The following is a 17,803-nucleotide window of genomic DNA, read 5'->3' as shown; positions in this document are numbered from 1 at the left end:
ATTTTTTCGCGCAACGTAATAAAAAAATTGTTTGGCCAAAAAATTTTCTTTATTAATTTTTAAAAACTAGATAAAAATATCTAGGGACCATTTTTTCATTTTGGCCCAAATTGGACCTCACAGATGAATTCATCAAGTCATTTCCATTCTAAAAATGTATACTTTTATATTCTTTAGACCAATAATTTAGCAGTTATGAAGCCCGAAAGTTTCCATAATTCCAGGGTTAAGACCAACCTTAAAGGCGCACATAAAAATTACAGATGTGGAAATAGGAGTATAAACTGACCAGTAGAGTACCAATGTGTTGTAGTCCTACTAATTCATGACATATCTGATGGCCTAGGGGAAAGCTAGCCCATATTTGCAAGACTATCCTTGCCTTTAAGGTGAAAGAAACTACTCTGGCCATGGTCTGGCTTGCTGTCAGATCTTTCCCAGGGAAAGATGACATTCCAATATTCCCCTTTAAACAAGCCTTCAAATTGTTAAATGCCACAAATGTATCTCCGTATGAAAATGAAACATTTGAATGTCTCTGTAATGTGGGCCTTCATGAGCCTTCGAATTGCTAAATGCCATAAAAGTATCTCCCAGGGTATCTCCGCACAAAAATGAAACAATCACAAAGAAAATTTATTAACAACAAAAATTACTTCAGTTTTATTCGCAAAAGAAAACAACTGCGTAAATTAAAAGTGTTTATATGTCCATGTGGTATTTACGCCGGCAGACTGTAGGTGTTGTACCCATCTGCGTTTTCTTGCCAAGTCAATAATGCATGATGGATGATGTCAAGTTTAAGCAGACAAGGATTAAGAAATTAAATGAATCACACTATGGACCACAATGGCCTCATCCCAATGGCATAGTTCAATAACCTCCATTAAACAATCATAGTGCAAAATTTGACCTCAAGTTGCAGAGTATGAGTTTTAGTACCCAAATTTTCAAAGGTCATTAAATGAATGTGCAAATGTACTGGGGTTAAAGAACTGCGCACTGATGGATGAGATTGTTGTGGATCCCAGTGTCATGTGTTGGAGGATGCTGTTATGAAATCATGCTCAAGACAACTCCAAAAATGGTATAAAGTTGAACAAATAAATGTGTTAAGCTGTACAAATGTAGTCATTTGGGTGCTTTTGACATAGAAATAAAAACACCTAGGGACTATTTAGCATCATTTTTGGTGCATGATTGTTTATGGGGGTATGACTATGAATTTACACAAATAACTGGAAAACACTGGGGTTGTTTACATCTTAAGGTAACGGTACGCGGTATGGGCACTCATGTGTAGTACTTTTAACGAAGTCAAGTGTGAAACCTTGCTCTCTTGTGCCAAATGAAGAGGTGCATAATTAATATGGCATTCAAAACAATTTTGACAAGTCAACATTATATTGAGTGGCTAATAAACCTAGCACAAATGTATACAACACCATAACTCATCGTACTCTATTGCCCTATCAAGTTCATCACTCATTATCTTACAAAGGTACAGTGGATAACGAATTTTTTCCCTCCAGACAGACAATGAAGACCAACCATATCTCATAACATCAGAGTCTACATTTAGAGTGGGGGGGGGGGATAAACAAATGAAACTAATGCAGCATGAGAAAATGTTTGTGTTCCAGGGTGTGTGTATATTTGAATATTAATATGCAAGTCATGAGAAATGTTTTTGTTCAACATACATAAATAAATTACAGCAAATGAAATAATTCACTAGCTATCCAGGATTTGAAGCTGAGATGGCACCTTTAGATATGTATAGGTAGTATTGAATATGTACAAATTGCGCTACAACTGTTCCATGTTGATCTAAAGAAAAATAGTTCAATAAAATGTCAAATGTGTTGTCATTGGGTTGTCCTAGTTTGGGAATCCCTGTACAGCATTGACACCCGCAAGGCATAAAATAATGCTAGCATTTATATATATCAAAATTACTCTACTTTTCATACTATATCTAGACAACCCTCCATTATCTACCAAGAGAGTTGTATAAATTGGTCATAATCTATGTCAAAAGTTTTGTCTAGTGCACCTATTAGTAGATCTCCCATTGCGGCATCCCAACACAACATGTATGACTAAGTGGCAGTCTTGACTAGCAGTCTAAATGTGGGACTTAACATACAGGGTGTTTCTTCAGAATGATAGGTACTGGTGTATAGTCAATCTGAATATGGCATTGATATAGGACACAACATACAGGATGTCTCTGGATGATCAGTGCAGTGCAGGTGGATAAAGAGCTCTCACAAACCCCAGAGCTCTCACAAACCCCACTGTTCATTGATTTTTACTTTTGTATTAATTTTCTTGATTCTTGTAATTTCATTAGTATATTGTACATGTATATTTTTCTTGTAATATTTATGTAATATCAATGTAAATTACACCCTGTATGTCACAGGGCCTCTAAGAATAGCAGTGCCTTTACACTGAAGGAGCTACCCTGTATAAAGAAAGTTGAAATAAATAAATAAATAAAATAGTCAACCTAAATATGACATTGATATGGGACACAACATACAGGGTGTCTCAGAATGATAAGCATTGGTGTATAGTCAACCTAAATATGGCATTGATGTGGGACATAAAATACAGGGTGTCCCAGAATGATAAGGGGCTGTGCAATAATTATTAGCCCCGGGGTAAAATTTCAAACGGCTCGCTAAAATCGCACCCCCCCTCTCGGCCCGCCAAAAATCGCTTGCCCCCCCCTCTCGGCCATAAAAAAATCTTTGAACATGCCAAATTTTTGGGATCCCAATTTGCAAACTTTAAATGGTCTATATGTTTGTTGCGAGCGCAGCGAGCAGGAAAATTTGCATATTTAAGCGTTTCCGTACTGTTTTCTTAAGCCTTTTAGAGCGTTTTATTAAAAAGGCGCCTAGTGAATGATTGCCAAAAATTGCTTGCCCCCCACCCACTCGGCTTGCCAAAAATTGCTTGCCCCCCCTTTCGGCTCGCCAAAAATTTCTTGCCCCCCCAATTTTACCCTCCCCCAGGGCTCATAATTATTGCACAGCCCCTAAGTATAGGAGTAATAGCTCTTTTTACAGTCTATGAATAGTCAACCTAGAGTACACATGGCATTGATGTGGGATACAACATATAGGGTGTCTCAGAATGATAAGTATCGGTGTAACAGTCAACCAAATATACATGTAGCATTCATGTGGGACATAAAATACAGGGTGTCCCGCATTGATAAGTATCAGTGTAATAGTTATTTTTACAGTCTACGAATAGTCAACCTACACATGGCATTGATGTGGGAAACTACATGCAGGGTGTCAGAGTGAATAGTGCCAGTGTATACCACTACCTTTCAAAGACACCCAATATCAGTACAAAATATATTGTTTCATTTTTGCAATCTTATGTTTAAAGCAAAGATGGATATCATGTCGTGTGCATCAAGGAACATATGTAGTTAAGATTTCTAACAATAAGCCTTAGGTTAAAAATCTCAATAAATGGGCAAAAAAATCCTTACAGGGAATGCTGCCCAACTTAGATACAGATTCAGACTGAAGAGTCACTAGACCTACCAAAAACGATGCCAGTAGCTCCTTCATAAATGACACCCAACTTTTTTGGACAGTTTCCTTTTAAATTTACAAGCAACTTCTTCTCACACATAGCAGATTCATCCCTCTAATGTTACTAAGTCACTAACGCTGACCACGCCAAGTGACTTTAATTGCTTTTGCGTCAATAGCAATTACTGCCGATGGGACTCGGGCTGAATGTTTTAATCTTCACCACTCTAGAAATGGTCTAATTAAAGGCGGTGCCGTACGTTGGATAAATTGAATGAAAATGTAAGAGAAGTAAAGAACTGGTAAAGGTGTATAAAATACATGATGTGTTTTTGCACTCTAGTAAGGTTGAATTAAAGAATCAACTAGGTTTAGTTGTTAGATATAATGCATTACATCATAATTACATTTGTAAAAGAGGTAAAATATATGTATAGTGTTTATCTTTGACATTCACAGTTTCAATTAAAGGTTGAACTATGTGTAACATATATGCTAGGAACATCAAAGGATTGAAAATAGTAAGAGTAATGTCCACTCGTTCCAGACACTGTCTTTTGGAATTTGCAGGAGAGCATTAAATAGTCTGGAGCCTTCAAGGAGGGCTGTTTAGATCATTTGCAATAGAGTGTGAGGAGATAATGGTCAATTAAGGAGAGCTAAAAAGTAGATTGCCACGTATCTACTTAATAGGTGGTGGCTCTGAAAAGAGTTGTTTGTAATAGGTGCCCCTTCCCTTCTTCTTAGTGATACTGCACCACATCCCATTTTGGAACTAGACGAGCAGGCTGATTTGGTGGCTCTGGAAAGTGCCATTCGTAATAGGTGCCCCTTTCCAACTGATAATTTGGTGGCTCTGAAAAGAGCCATTCAAGCAGGCTGCCCCTTTGAAAAGTGCATACACAGTAGAATGTGTGAAAAGTAAACAAACAAACATCATTTAGTACACAGGCAAACATAGCTAAGCATGTTTTTCTCATAGACTTCATTGGTAAGAAGTTGAAAACATAACAAAGGAGAATTTGAAATTTACATGAGGCCCATAATATGAAACAGTTCTACACTTGCTACTAAGTAATGCCTAATTGCATAAAGCACGTAGAGAAACATTTCCTTACCATAATCCAACCAAGCTACAGGCCTTTTACACTCAGCTCTCACAAAAGTTGTTAACTCTCTAAACTTTTAAAGTTCCGAGCCTCCGAGGCAAGACGACGCGTAACATCTAATCTTTTTTGGTTGCCTCAAGAATCAAAATATTACAGCGGAGTTTGAAGCCAACGAGAAATATTGCCGATTCTGTCAGCCTGGTTCAGTCATTACGATTCCCTTGATAGTAACGCTTACCTAGTCTATATACCCCCTACAGGATGTGAAAGTCTTGCGCTGCAAAGTTGAAAAATTCATATTTTGCATCTCAAAGGTTTATTTTTGTCGAAAAAAATAATATGTTGTGTATTCCCACTTCTGTAAAGAATATATTAGGTAAGCATGTACTTTGTTGGGGAAAATAATGCAGACAGAAATATGCATTGCAAAATTAGTAATACAAATTTTTTTGAACAAAAAAAGCACCTGGATGTAGTTAGCACCTTATCGCAGTAGATTTGATCCTTGGTATTCTATTTACTGAAAGTAATAATGCAAGTACGTAAACGTCCTACATATAATGTTGGATTTGACCTACAAAGACTTTTCTTTTGTGTTTTACTGTATGTGCATGGTGCTAATCTGGTCTGACCAAGAATCTTGCCGACTTTGTGGAGGACTGACCATTTAATTGCTATTATGGTATTAACACCCATAGATTTGGTTTAATCTCGGGTTGATGGCAATTTGTCTCTGTGCACATTTGACTTGCAGGTTGCTAGTGCAAAGTCACGATGTGGACATCGATGATGATGTGTTCTTGGTTAAATATGAAAAGGATTCCAAGAATTACTAAACTGGTCTACATGTATTACATACCCAGCATTTATGTTCAACATAATGGTATGGCTGATATCAAGCCTTTGCCATTTTTTCCTAGATGCTTTCCTTTTTGTCAGTCATAGTCTTACTCACTTACAACTATGCCAATAGATTCATTTAAAAACTAATTAAATGTACTTTAACATTAATTATATATAGAAAGCAGATTTGGATTGGAAGTCTTCAGCCTTCTTCGACTATTAAACTTTCATAAAGAAAAAACAAGATTTAGTTAGAATTGACCATACCCACTGTCCTAATACCCAGTTAACACCTGCCAATGAAGTTAATCCTTATGTAATCCTAGTGATCTTTGATGACAAACTTAGTTTCCTTTTTCAGGTAAAAATGCCCATAACACATGTATCACGGTATCAAGTTGACCATCTTCAAAGAGACCTCTCTGCTCTATTAAATATAATGTCATGAATCTCTGTCTCCTTTATATGTATTTTTGAACCACAAACACGCACAGAACAAATTTTGTTAGTTAATTCATTTCAAAACAGAATTACTAATGGTACCATGTTAATATGAGGCATTTCCAAATCAAATATATCTGCATACCTTCACACACTATAGAAAAAATATTTAATTCATGTACATCGTGGAACATGCTCTTTGCGTGGCTGTGCGTAGTAAGCTGTTGTACGCAGATAACCTCGCATATATGGACACGCAGAGTAGCATTGTACGCTCGTGTATTAGCATGATTAGTCGCGGAGTAACAAGCGTAGTTGAATGTTCCATGATGTACACAAATTTGTTAATTTTTCTATAGCAGTGTCAAGTAAGATCCTTGTAATCTAAAATTGTAGTAATCATGTGATATATTATTTTCCCGATGGAAATATCTTCCACAAGGAGAGTATGTTTTTCAAATGTAATTGTTCAAAGTTAATCATTTTGAAGCCCATACCCCCCATAATGGTTTTACCTATATCTTCCACAACTGGAGTGAGTATTTCAAATGGAAGTTTCCCAATTGTCTATTATATTCAAAACTTATACTCCCTCTGTGGAAGACTTTAGCTAAATCTTACACAGGGGGGAGTGTGGATTTTCAATGGAATAGCCCAATATATGTGAAACAATCTCATCCACTCAGATGATAGTTGGAAATATTGACAATTTATTTCTTACCATTTCTAACTTGCTCAGTACCAGTGTACTGCTGATGTTGAGACCCCTAAGTCGCTGTCACACTTCGATGCAAAATAATGAACTTTAATATGTCAATTTTCTTTTGCTTTTTATTATTTTTTGCTCCTTACTTGTGCCTATATCTTAATAATCCATTATTGCCGACTTTGGTCTGATTGGATCCGATCATGTCACATATAATACTATTGGGCTATTCCATTTGAAATCCACACTACCCCTGTGGAAGATTTTGGAAATCAGAGGGGGTATAAATTTCAAAAGGAATTAGCACATTAGGCAGCTCCATTTGAAACTCACCCTCCCTCTGTGGAAGATTCAGGTTGAATCGTTCTCAAAGGGTGTATGAAATTCAAATGCAGCTGCCTAATGTGCTAATTCCTTTTGAAATTCATACTCCCTCTGATTTCCAAAATCTTCCACAGGGGTAGTGTGGATTTCAACTGGAATAGCCCATTGGCTTCCGAGTGGCATAAAACATGTCACGCTGGATGCAAAGGTTTAGAGCTTATAGCACTCATGACTGCTCCACATGATTATGCATTTCAGAATAAACAAGCTGGCATAATTTCTGTGATATTTTTACACATATCTATCTAGGGCAACATTAACTTGGCGCACATTAATTCAATGCATTTGGGTTGAAGTGAAGGTCTATTAAAGCTGGTTTCCTGATCCAAATTCATGATTGCTGAACATGGTAATGCATTTTTAGAATTTAAACAAGTCGGAAAGATTGGAGACATTCTCACACATATCTGGGCCAATATTATTAAGAATGGAATTAAAGATCCATAAAATGAAAGATTGGATTGAAGGGTAGTAATGTATCACAGTGGCATGCATATTATGCTTCATGCTTTATACTCATGATTGTGTGAGATTTTGTCTTTCAGAATAAATAAGTAACATTTGAGACATTCTGAGATACTTTTCATTTGCCTATGGCAACTTCAAGAACAAAAGTATAAAAGGGGTATATGCAGAGATCAGTAGTTGAGACCCATATACTTTCCAGTTTATTTGCAAGTTTATAATGCTTAAAGACCCTTAACCCCTGCAGTTATAATGAACCAAAAAACGGTGTTCAAAATCAGGTGGGGCCCTTGGGCTAAAACAGGGGTGTGATTGAGGATTTCAAAAAAAATCCTGAAACCATTTGGTTACTATCAAAGCAATATGGAAAAATTGTGACCGAAACATTGCAACTCACAGCGGTGGGGGTGGTGGGGGGGGGGGGTCCAGGGGTTTTAGGCATCTGGGTTTTAGCCTATTTGAAGGCTCAAGAGAGCTATTCTGAGCATGGATTTCATAAAATACATTTCAAAGCATTAATACACATTGCATCAAAAACTCACTTCCCTGAAGCACCAAATTGCCATCATAATTTTTTTTTTTTAATAAAAAAAAAAATCAAAAAATGTGGGGAGAGACTTTTAAAATCGGGAAAAATCACACCCCTGCTAAAAGCCTGTGAAAACCATTGTGGGCTTGATGAATCGCTAACCTGCAGGCTCCCATAGCACATGACATTTTGTCACCAAAGTCAACGCTAAACACCGATCATAAAAGATCTTTTTGTGTTAGAATAATATATCTTGGGACTTCCTTATTTTTTGTTGCTGTTGACAAGGAAGTCATACTCAACATAAAACGGTATTAACACATTGCACTATGATACACATAGGGTCAATGGACACTATCTTGAGGTATTATTACTTTAGCTTTATTACGAAATGCCATGAGCTATACGGACCAAATTGACCTACTTATGTGCTCATTGATCGATTCTTAGAACAGTCATCAAGCAAACAATTTCATTCACAATATCTCGGCATGTATACCTTTCACCAATGTTACTGGACTTTACAATGAACTGAAGGCCCTTATACATGCAAAGTCTCAAGATTGTTTGTCAGGAGCTGGTAAAAACCAACCATCCTAAACAATCTATCTAAACCTAAATATCTATGGCAACGACATGCGAGTGGCAACGACAAGGCTCATTCTGGTAGTTCCTTTATTAATTTCTGTCGTACTTTTGTTTATCAATGGCAACTTCAAAAAGCATTGATCCAATTGAGTATTGCACCAAAACTGAAACCTAAATAGAACATTTCAAAGTTCTGAGAAATTTTGACATATGTACGAATTGTGCGTATGTATTTAGGGTAACGTGAAAAGAACATCAATTAATCCCATACTATTGAGGACAGGGTTGAACTGAATTTCAAAGGAACATCTGCATGTCTTTTATCTGATGGCCTAGTTCATATGGAGCAAACAATTAATAAAGTGCAGCTCTTGGGTAACAGCACTCTATGGCTCAAATGAAAAGGGGGACAACTCCTTAAAGCACATCTGGACAGATGTCATGTCTCGGACCAAAGGAGTCAGGAGAGTTCCCCATATTATGTGCCTCCATTGATTCAACAATGATATATTTACTCAAGATGAGTGGGTATCAACCAGTGCCAAAGTGGCAGCTGGTGGAATCTCCAATCTCATCCCCACATGTCAAAGTTCATGTTTGAATGGAAATATTCCAAATGTGCGCCGCTTGGGCACAAAGGTATATACACCGTTGACTTTGTGCAGTCTTAATGAACTATTCCACTTGAAATACATACACCCCTATGGAAGACACAACCTTAATCACCCACACAAGGGGTGTAGATTTAAAATGGAGTCACCCATTCAAGTAACCCCGTTATAAATTCACACTCGCTGCATAGGTTTTGTCCATGCAATTTAGCAATCGTCACCGATATGACTGATGCAAGTTTTAAGCTTACTCACACGATATGGCATGGAAATTTTGGAGGGGGCATTCATTAGATGGGAAGTATTTAATATTAACAATACGGTATATAGTTACAATTTTTGTCTTCTGAATCATTTGAAGTCTTTATTTCCCATCTCGCTAATTCATTCCTGATGGAAGAAGACAAAATTGGTACCAATTAGAACCACAAACACACGACTCAAGGGACACGCTGCTCTAAGTACAAAATGTCACACACATGTGTAACTGGTTTACAGAATTAAGTCAGAATCCTTTAATACAATGTACTCAGTGACTATGTGATCTATGATAATTACTCCATAGCACGGATGTTCATTGCTGTTGATAGGTTTGATGCATTGTGCAAAACTTCACTTCGTATCCTTCATATAGTTTTTGAGAATGTTGATGATACAACTATTGACAAATGAAGATATGAATGGGCACAATAAATGCCCAGATCCATTGCATACCTACATGTCCTATTCTCATGATATTTTGTAATGCCCAGTATATAAATAGTTTGATATGTTTGCTATCGTTTTCCATAGGGACAAACGCTGTCCTTTCAATTCTCCCCTGTACTTTTTGCTCAATTGATCAGTTTTGTTTGGGGTAAAGTGTCTTTGAGCTTGCAAAGATTTAAAAATCCAATGCGGACTAACCATGGAGAGAGAGGTCCTGGCTTCAAATCTCCACCAAAAACTGCTCTCCCTGTGGCTCAACTAGAAAAGGCAGGGCAGATGACCTATGATAAAGACCTTGTTGAGTCCGTTCCAATCAGGGTAATAAGCCAGATTGTTGGCTACACTTGCCTATCCTGTAAAAATGCCCCGAATAGCTATCTACAGCGACCCACTTCACCAGATCACTTGTGCATGCACGAAGTTTCATCAGCGTCATCTCCAAGATTTCAGCTGCTAATGCTTGCACTAAAAAAATTAAATCAGATTCAAGGTACATACAAGTTAGCAGAACATTGTCAGTGTCTAAATATTCATATTTTGATCAGGGTGGTAATCTTATTCCAAAGTTGATAGATAATTCAACATGACATCTTACAGGAAAAGAAGCATCTTCTGAAGATTGGTGTGCACACCGTTTCCAAGGAGACAATCTACTGAAGGATGATTCTAAAACCACTGAGTGACTAAGACTTTGTCAAAGACTACTCGCGATTGAGGAAGGACAAGCGGTGAAGCCGTAACATCGAGACGCAGAGTGACGAGTCGCGATTGAGGGGGGACTGGCGTCTACCCATAGCACAGGGTGTTTATTTTGTCGCCTTATTGTGGTTGTGTTAAAACTAGAAGCAACAAATATATCAGTAAAAGCAACAAATACATCAATAAAGGTTTCCCTACTACTAGGTTGGAGACCCTTATCAAAGTAGTTTCCTAATCCAAGTCAACATCTGAATCTGACAGGAAACCCCTTCTGAAGATAGACTCTAACACACCCATCCCATGGATGACCTGCTGGCTAGCTGCCACCATCAGATAACGGGATTCTCATCGTGCCACTCTCTAACCCTACCAAGTAAAAATGCTGTATCTACAAACATGTTACAATTTTAGAAAGCAAAATTATACTTCTACGCAACTCAAATTTGGTACACTCACCGGAGCGCTTTCACCGGGTCACTTTTACCGGCGTCATCAGTAGATGTTATTGCTCTGAAGATTTGTTGTTGCTAGTGTGATGTTGTTGAGACACCTCCGATGATGTCAAAGATGTAGATGACGTCAAACAAGAAGATGTTGTGGCACCCCCTTGGTTCCGAGGGTCAGGAGAACAACATCACTAGCAACAAACAATAAATCTTCAGAGGAATAACATCCTCAATACGCTTGTACACTCATAGAATAAACTTTGAATACATGGAGGCCAAAACTCATACTTCACAACATGAGATTAATGTTTAAGCTATGGTGGTTGTATTAGGGGTCACTGAACTTAACATTTGAAAATGAGACCATTTTAGTTAATAGTGCAGGGATTGCCTTTTGAGAGAGCAATAGCAATCTCTCTCTACTACTGCTCTCCTTATATCTGATATAGAAGAGTGATTTTTAGCTCTCCTTTATAACCAATCCCTCCTATACATTCTATTGTAAATGCTCTAAACAGCTCTCCTTGAATGCTCCAGAAGAGCTATTCAATGCTCTCCTGCAAATTCCAAAAGACAGTCCCTGTAGTGATGGTATATAGTTCCAACTAACCTCAAAATAAACTAAACGACTCTTCTGAAAACTTTCCACAATAAAGCATATTAATATCCAATATGCATGATATATGGCCATCTTCATCAGGGGTTCTCTCCGTTTTTGTGCCAGTGTCATAAGGAGCCAAACACATTTCAAATGTTATAAATGCTTGATGAGGGCCAAATAAACCCCCTGTTTCTTATGTGGTTACCCAGCCGGATTTGGCCCACGGGCCGCCTGTTGAGAACCCCTGTTTTTCATATTTCCTTTGGTGAAAGATCCAAAGATACTATCCAAAAACACTTACTCCTACAGTGTTAATGTCAAAATATTAAAATTTGTCAGCAAATATTTCCAAACATCGGGTACTGCTCATTACTGCTTGACCGTCTTGATATTTCACTTTGATCAAGCATCCCAAATAATCAAATCCCAAACTTAATTACAAGGTTTCACTATCACAAATTTGTCAGCAGATTCCCAGAAGCATATTATCCCCAATAAAAGTGCAGCATGCAGTACATGACCTATAATAATCATACTGTTCAATGTTTATAGTTTTTGCCCTGCGCTTTGAGGCGTGAGCATATTGTGCACTGCTCGTTATTATTATTATTTATTATTATTATCGTATCATTTAATGACATTCTAAATGTAAACTTGACCCAAAAAAATAACAAAGGGTATTTTTTTCAAGACATATTTTTGAGTCACAATTATCCCGTTTTTGCACAAAACAGGTGAAAATTTATAACAATTTCCTCAAAATATACCAAAATATTAGGGTCATTTTTAACGATTTCAGAACGATCGTACATTTATGCCTTTAGTTTGAATGTGAAGTTCGAACACAGGCATCCCTAGTTTAATTTGAATTGGAAAAATTAGGACGAAATCAAAGATGAATGTGCCGCTGATTTTCATGCTTTTTAGTCTTATTTAATCAAAATATACGATGTTATGTGTGCAGTCTGTGCCTTGCCGTTTCCTCACTTACAAATATATGATAACGATTTTATGAGGTGCAATGAAGTTTGAAATACAATGTGATGTGAAATTTGGAAAAATAAGGTAAAATGGATTTAAAAACATGCACTGTGATTTTGATCAATAATAAACATTGGACTATTACATTTAAGATCCATACACCCCCCTTATTAATCTCCCACATATGAGGGGTGTACATTTCAAAAGGAGTCACCCATTTAGGTAAACCTATTTGAAATTCACACTCCCTGTGTGGACAATTAAGATCATGTCTTCCATAGGGGTGTATGGATTTCAACAAGAATAGCCCATTGCTACATCACAGCAAAAACGCTTTTTTTCTCAAATTGTGGCTTGTATTTTATCACTCCCCTCCATTCTCTTGGTCGGGCTGACGTCACAAAGGGGAAATAGCCTTGTAAAACCAGTGTGCGCATGTGCAGCGCATGTGCAGTTCCCCTTTCTCGAGCTGGTTGCTATGCGCGCGCTTGTGCAAAGGGGACGAAGGGGACAATGTTCCCGGATGTCCGACCGAGTGAATGTTTTATTTTCGAAGTCAACATACCGCAGCAATAATATGATATTACGGAAAAGGAAAACAAATATTCAACGCTATTTTCATCTCTCGAAAAAGCACATGACGATAATGAGCAGGGCACACCTGATAACTTTGCCATCACACATACGACATAAACAGCCATTAAAAAAAATATCCATTAACTTATTAACGAGATTGCGAGAAAAGTGCAGTGCTTGATATTGATGCCCTTCAGGTTCAAAAGAGAGTATCCAAACATAGCTATATGTAATACTATAAACTAGATCATGACCTTGGTTTGTACTGCACATCATTACACATATACTGCTCTAGGCATTCGGGCCACATATATATAGATAGATATATATATCGCTAGTTTCCAGTAATACTAATATATTGGAGTCATTACATTTATAGCTGCGCAGTAATAGGAATTTGAAATACTCTCCCCTTATCCTCTCTCTCTCTGTATCCCTATGCGGAAAACTGGAATAATTTGAACGAGCAAAAACGCTGATCTAAATATGTCACTAGTGCCTGATGACGACGTTGGCAAATTAACAGACGTTTTTGCGCATTCCGATATTGTGTGTGTAAGCATGCGGGTTCCCTTTGCAAATGAAATGGAATGCGCAATTTACTCTCATTATGAATCTGTTTGAGATATTTATTATGCACATCATGTACATAATGTGTAATATGTTTGCAAATTATTTAAATCTGTATACTTTTAAAAAAATGTTTGACTTCACAGTGTAACTGAAATGAACATTAAGTGATTTATCATACAATGCAATGAATCATAAGTGTTGAAATAATTATGATAATTATGAATGCTCACACAAAGAAACTTCCATGTATCGGGCTATTCCATTTAAAATTCATACTACCCCTGTGGAAGATTTAGCTAAAGTCTTCCACAGAGGGAGTATGAGCTTCAAATAGAATAGACATTTTGGTAACTTCCATTTGAAATACTCACTCCAGTTGAGGAAGATATAGGCAAAGCCATAATACAGAGGGAGTATGGTAAACTGGTATTTGTAATATCATACAACTAGTCCAAATATTTCCACTTACTTATTTGGACTAGCTAGTTGTATGAAATTACAAATATCAGTTTATCATGAACAGTCCTGATGAATATTTTCAAGAAGAGTGAGTATGGGTTTCAAAATGATTAACCCTGACCAATTACATTTGAAAAACATACTCCCTCTGTGTTAAATATTTCACAAATCTTCCACAGGGGTAGTGTGGATTTTAAATGGAATAGCCCATTTGCCACAACTGTGTGACAAATTAACAAAAGCTGACATATTCTGCTAAAGAATAAACTTGGATCAAGATAAACGATATCCTCCAAATTTCCCTATCATCCATTTTTATAAACCTAGTAAAATATACATATTACCAAATTATCTCTTAAAATTTTATAACAACATATTATATTTATAGAAGTTTAACTGAAAAAGATTACACATATATTTTGTCAAAGACAAGACTTAACGAGTTGTGCACAACCCTATCCTTGTAATAGTTACCAATCTAACGATAGTATCAAGTTTCTTGCGTGAGGTAATTACAATGTTATTTCTACAACAACAATGAAAGAGGTGGCACCAAACACAACGTAAGGTGGTTTTCAGGTATATACATAGGTAGGTCGGTAAAAGAAAAGGAATAAAGCAGCATCGATAAACTACTAGACTACCTGGGGATAAAAACAACATACGAGTTATTACGCATTCAGACAAACCCAGAAAATGCAAAAACATTTGGAAAGCTATAACACGTTATTTCAAAACAAAAATTTGTCTTTTATGGGTCATGAGGCAATGTTTAAAGCACCACGATCGACACGATCACCAAAAGGCACATAGCGTACTACTTACATTCAGAGGCAGATCCACTTGAAGGCATTTATCCGTGCATGAAGCCGTAGCAGTGGTATGCTTGGCGAGGAGGAGGAGGACGGTACTGATGCAGATACTGGTTGGACGTCTTCACACTGTGTACCGGTGTTCTTATTGTCAGGTTTAACCTGCATAGTACAGAGAGCATCACAGAGAGAGAGAATATATTACACACACGCATTGGTGACAGAGTGAAATTAGCACTGGCTCAACTGGAGCTTGATTTCCAACAAAAATTTAAATTTCTATTGCTTCGAGGGGACGAAGAAGATAATACACAAGGGGTGAATTGTATGTGCAGTAGATTGTGGATTGGTTTTTGGTTTGTGTAAGCGAGGATAATGTGATAACCGATTAAGATATGAGATATATGTTAGCTCGAGGTATATAGAGTTGTATAAACTAAATTATTGCAATTAAGGGTAGTGCATGTACATGCGACTCCCAAAATTAAATTGGTACGGTGGTTCTTAGCTATGATTTTCAATTTTTTCAATTAATTGTGCAATAGTCATTTTATATGCAGTGTATGAACATAATGGCTTGCTTCGGTATGTTTGTAAGTTGGTAATTATAATGACTGGGATATAAAAAAATGTTTACATGATGAATTAATTAATTTGTACTTTTGAAATATTTAATTTAGGTATACTCCTAGCCACAGCAGCTGAAAGGAGTATCCCATCATGCATTGCAGTATATCTGCATGCCCCATAGCAAATGTATACAAAATATAAACAAGAGCCGCTTAGATATTGAGAGCTATGGATAGTTTCACAATACTTCAGGGGTCATATTTTTGCAAACAAAAGTCCAAGTTTCCCTGATTTAAGCGAGTTATTTAAAGTTGCAGTATTATGGTACCGCAAAGCATAATGGGATACTCCCTTCAGCTGCTGTGACTCCTAGCAGCATAAGAAATTTGAAGTGGTGCTGAGAATGACAAGATTTCTGTTGTAATATGTTTCACAAGTAGGATTGGCATGATTGGTTTAAAGTAAAATTGGGATATGATAAATACCTTTGGCCAAAAATTGTGTTTTGTGTTGCTCTCAAGTGGGAAAAATCAGGAGGGTCATTTGGTCGGTCTAATTTTTAATTTATTATTTCATCTGATATATTAATTAACATCCTGAAAATTCATACCGTATCTTTGGCTGAATGTCATCATGAAGTTGACAATTGGCAGTGTAGTTAAGATATTCATTCAGCAAACAAATGGTGAGATATTGACGATTTCTATAAAATATTTCTAAAAACTAGATATTTTGCGGTTCTCAGATGTCACGCAATACCTACCTTGGGTGATTTCACTTGGAGCTGCCTGTTCTTGTTATTTATTTTAATTTTTTTTGTAATTATTCAAATATTTTTGTACAATTTTTTTTTTAATTTTCTATTTTCAGTATATCTTTTTTATCCTAAAATAACCCTGTACCCTCAACCTATCCATGTAATGCTAATGTTAACCTTTGACAATCCCAGTAAGGTGTCAGGACTAGCTAGGGGGGTCATCATCATCATCATCAACATCAGTCGGCTGCAGAGCAGGCAACTACAAGCTTTCTCCAACTATTGCGATCTTGGGGGGGCACTTGACCTAAAATTTGGTTGGTGTACTGAACTGTGGGAAATGTGAGAACTCAGATTTGGGGGCAAATAGGGGCTTTTGAACTGAACTTTCAAATGGCCTATTGGCTATTCCATTTAAAATCCACACTACCCCTGTGGAAGATCTAGCTAAAGTCTTCCACAGAGGGAGTATGAGTTTCAAATAGAATAGACATTTGGGTAACTTCCATTTGAAATACTTATGGAAGATATAGGTAAAGCCATAATACAGGGGGGGTATGGGTTTTAAAATGATTAACCCTGACCAATTACATTTGAAAAACATGCTCTCCTTGTGGAAGATATTTCCAAAAATTTCCACAGGGGTAGTGTGGCTTTCAACTGGAATATAGCCCAATATATTTGTTTGGGTGTAGTGAACTAAAATTGAGCCAAATTATAGGCTGTATGTACGACTAAGAAATTCAAAACTTTTCCAAATTTGAGCTAAAAGGAGAAACTACACGTTTCACTCAAGTTGAGGCTAAAGAACTGGAGCATGATCTCGAAATTTGGGTCTTCGGAACTGATTTTGATGGGCCAAAGGTGAGGGGGGGGGGGCAAACAATTTTGGCAGGATGTTTGGAAATTTTACACCGCCCCCTTGCTCCTCACAATGTTGATTGGAGTGACAGTTTGAGTTCAAAACAAACTGTAAACAAAACAAAGAAAAACTTAAGAAATGAAATTATTTTCTTAAATAAATGTATTAAGTTAGATAAAGGGACTACTCAAAGCTACAAGCAATTGCTAGCTTTCTTCAAAAATGAATTACTAGTAATTACCGGCTTTTAAATTAATTTATTTTCTTAAATATATTACCATGCAATTTAGATTTGGCATACATGTATAACTTTTTCAGGATTTTAATTGACTTTGGTGTGTTCTTCCTGTTTAATGAGTAAAGCTACTGGTAATTACTAGCTACCTAGTAATTTTCTCACGCACCCCTGTTTTTCTCATACCTTGCAACTTAGACTGCATTGGCAAAAGAACATGTAAAACAAATGAATTTCTTCCTCTACAATTAGAACTCTAATTTAAGGATAATGAATGTAAACTGC

General features: G+C 36.8%; 1 protein-coding gene across 3 annotated transcripts in view; it reads right to left on the bottom strand.

Annotated features, from left to right (window-relative positions):
* The window catches only part of LOC140171517 (uncharacterized), a 128,659-nt gene that overhangs the window by 39,990 nt on the left and 70,866 nt on the right, over positions 1-17,803 (bottom strand). For all 3 annotated transcript variants that reach the window (XR_011861613.1, XM_072194783.1, XM_072194784.1), the window contains one exon: positions 15,108-15,256. Coding sequence is in view for 2 of the 3 variants with exons in the window: in XM_072194783.1 (XP_072050884.1) it covers positions 15,110-15,256 (147 nt within the window). In the remaining variant the exon portion in view is untranslated. The remainder of the gene's footprint in view (positions 1-15,107; positions 15,257-17,803) is intronic.

This window comes from Amphiura filiformis, chromosome 15, assembly GCF_039555335.1.
Source record: "Amphiura filiformis chromosome 15, Afil_fr2py, whole genome shotgun sequence".
NCBI classification, from domain to species: domain Eukaryota; kingdom Metazoa; phylum Echinodermata; class Ophiuroidea; order Amphilepidida; family Amphiuridae; genus Amphiura; species Amphiura filiformis.
Note: the sequence above shows the minus strand (reverse complement) of the source record. Positions and strands in the feature narration are given on the sequence as shown.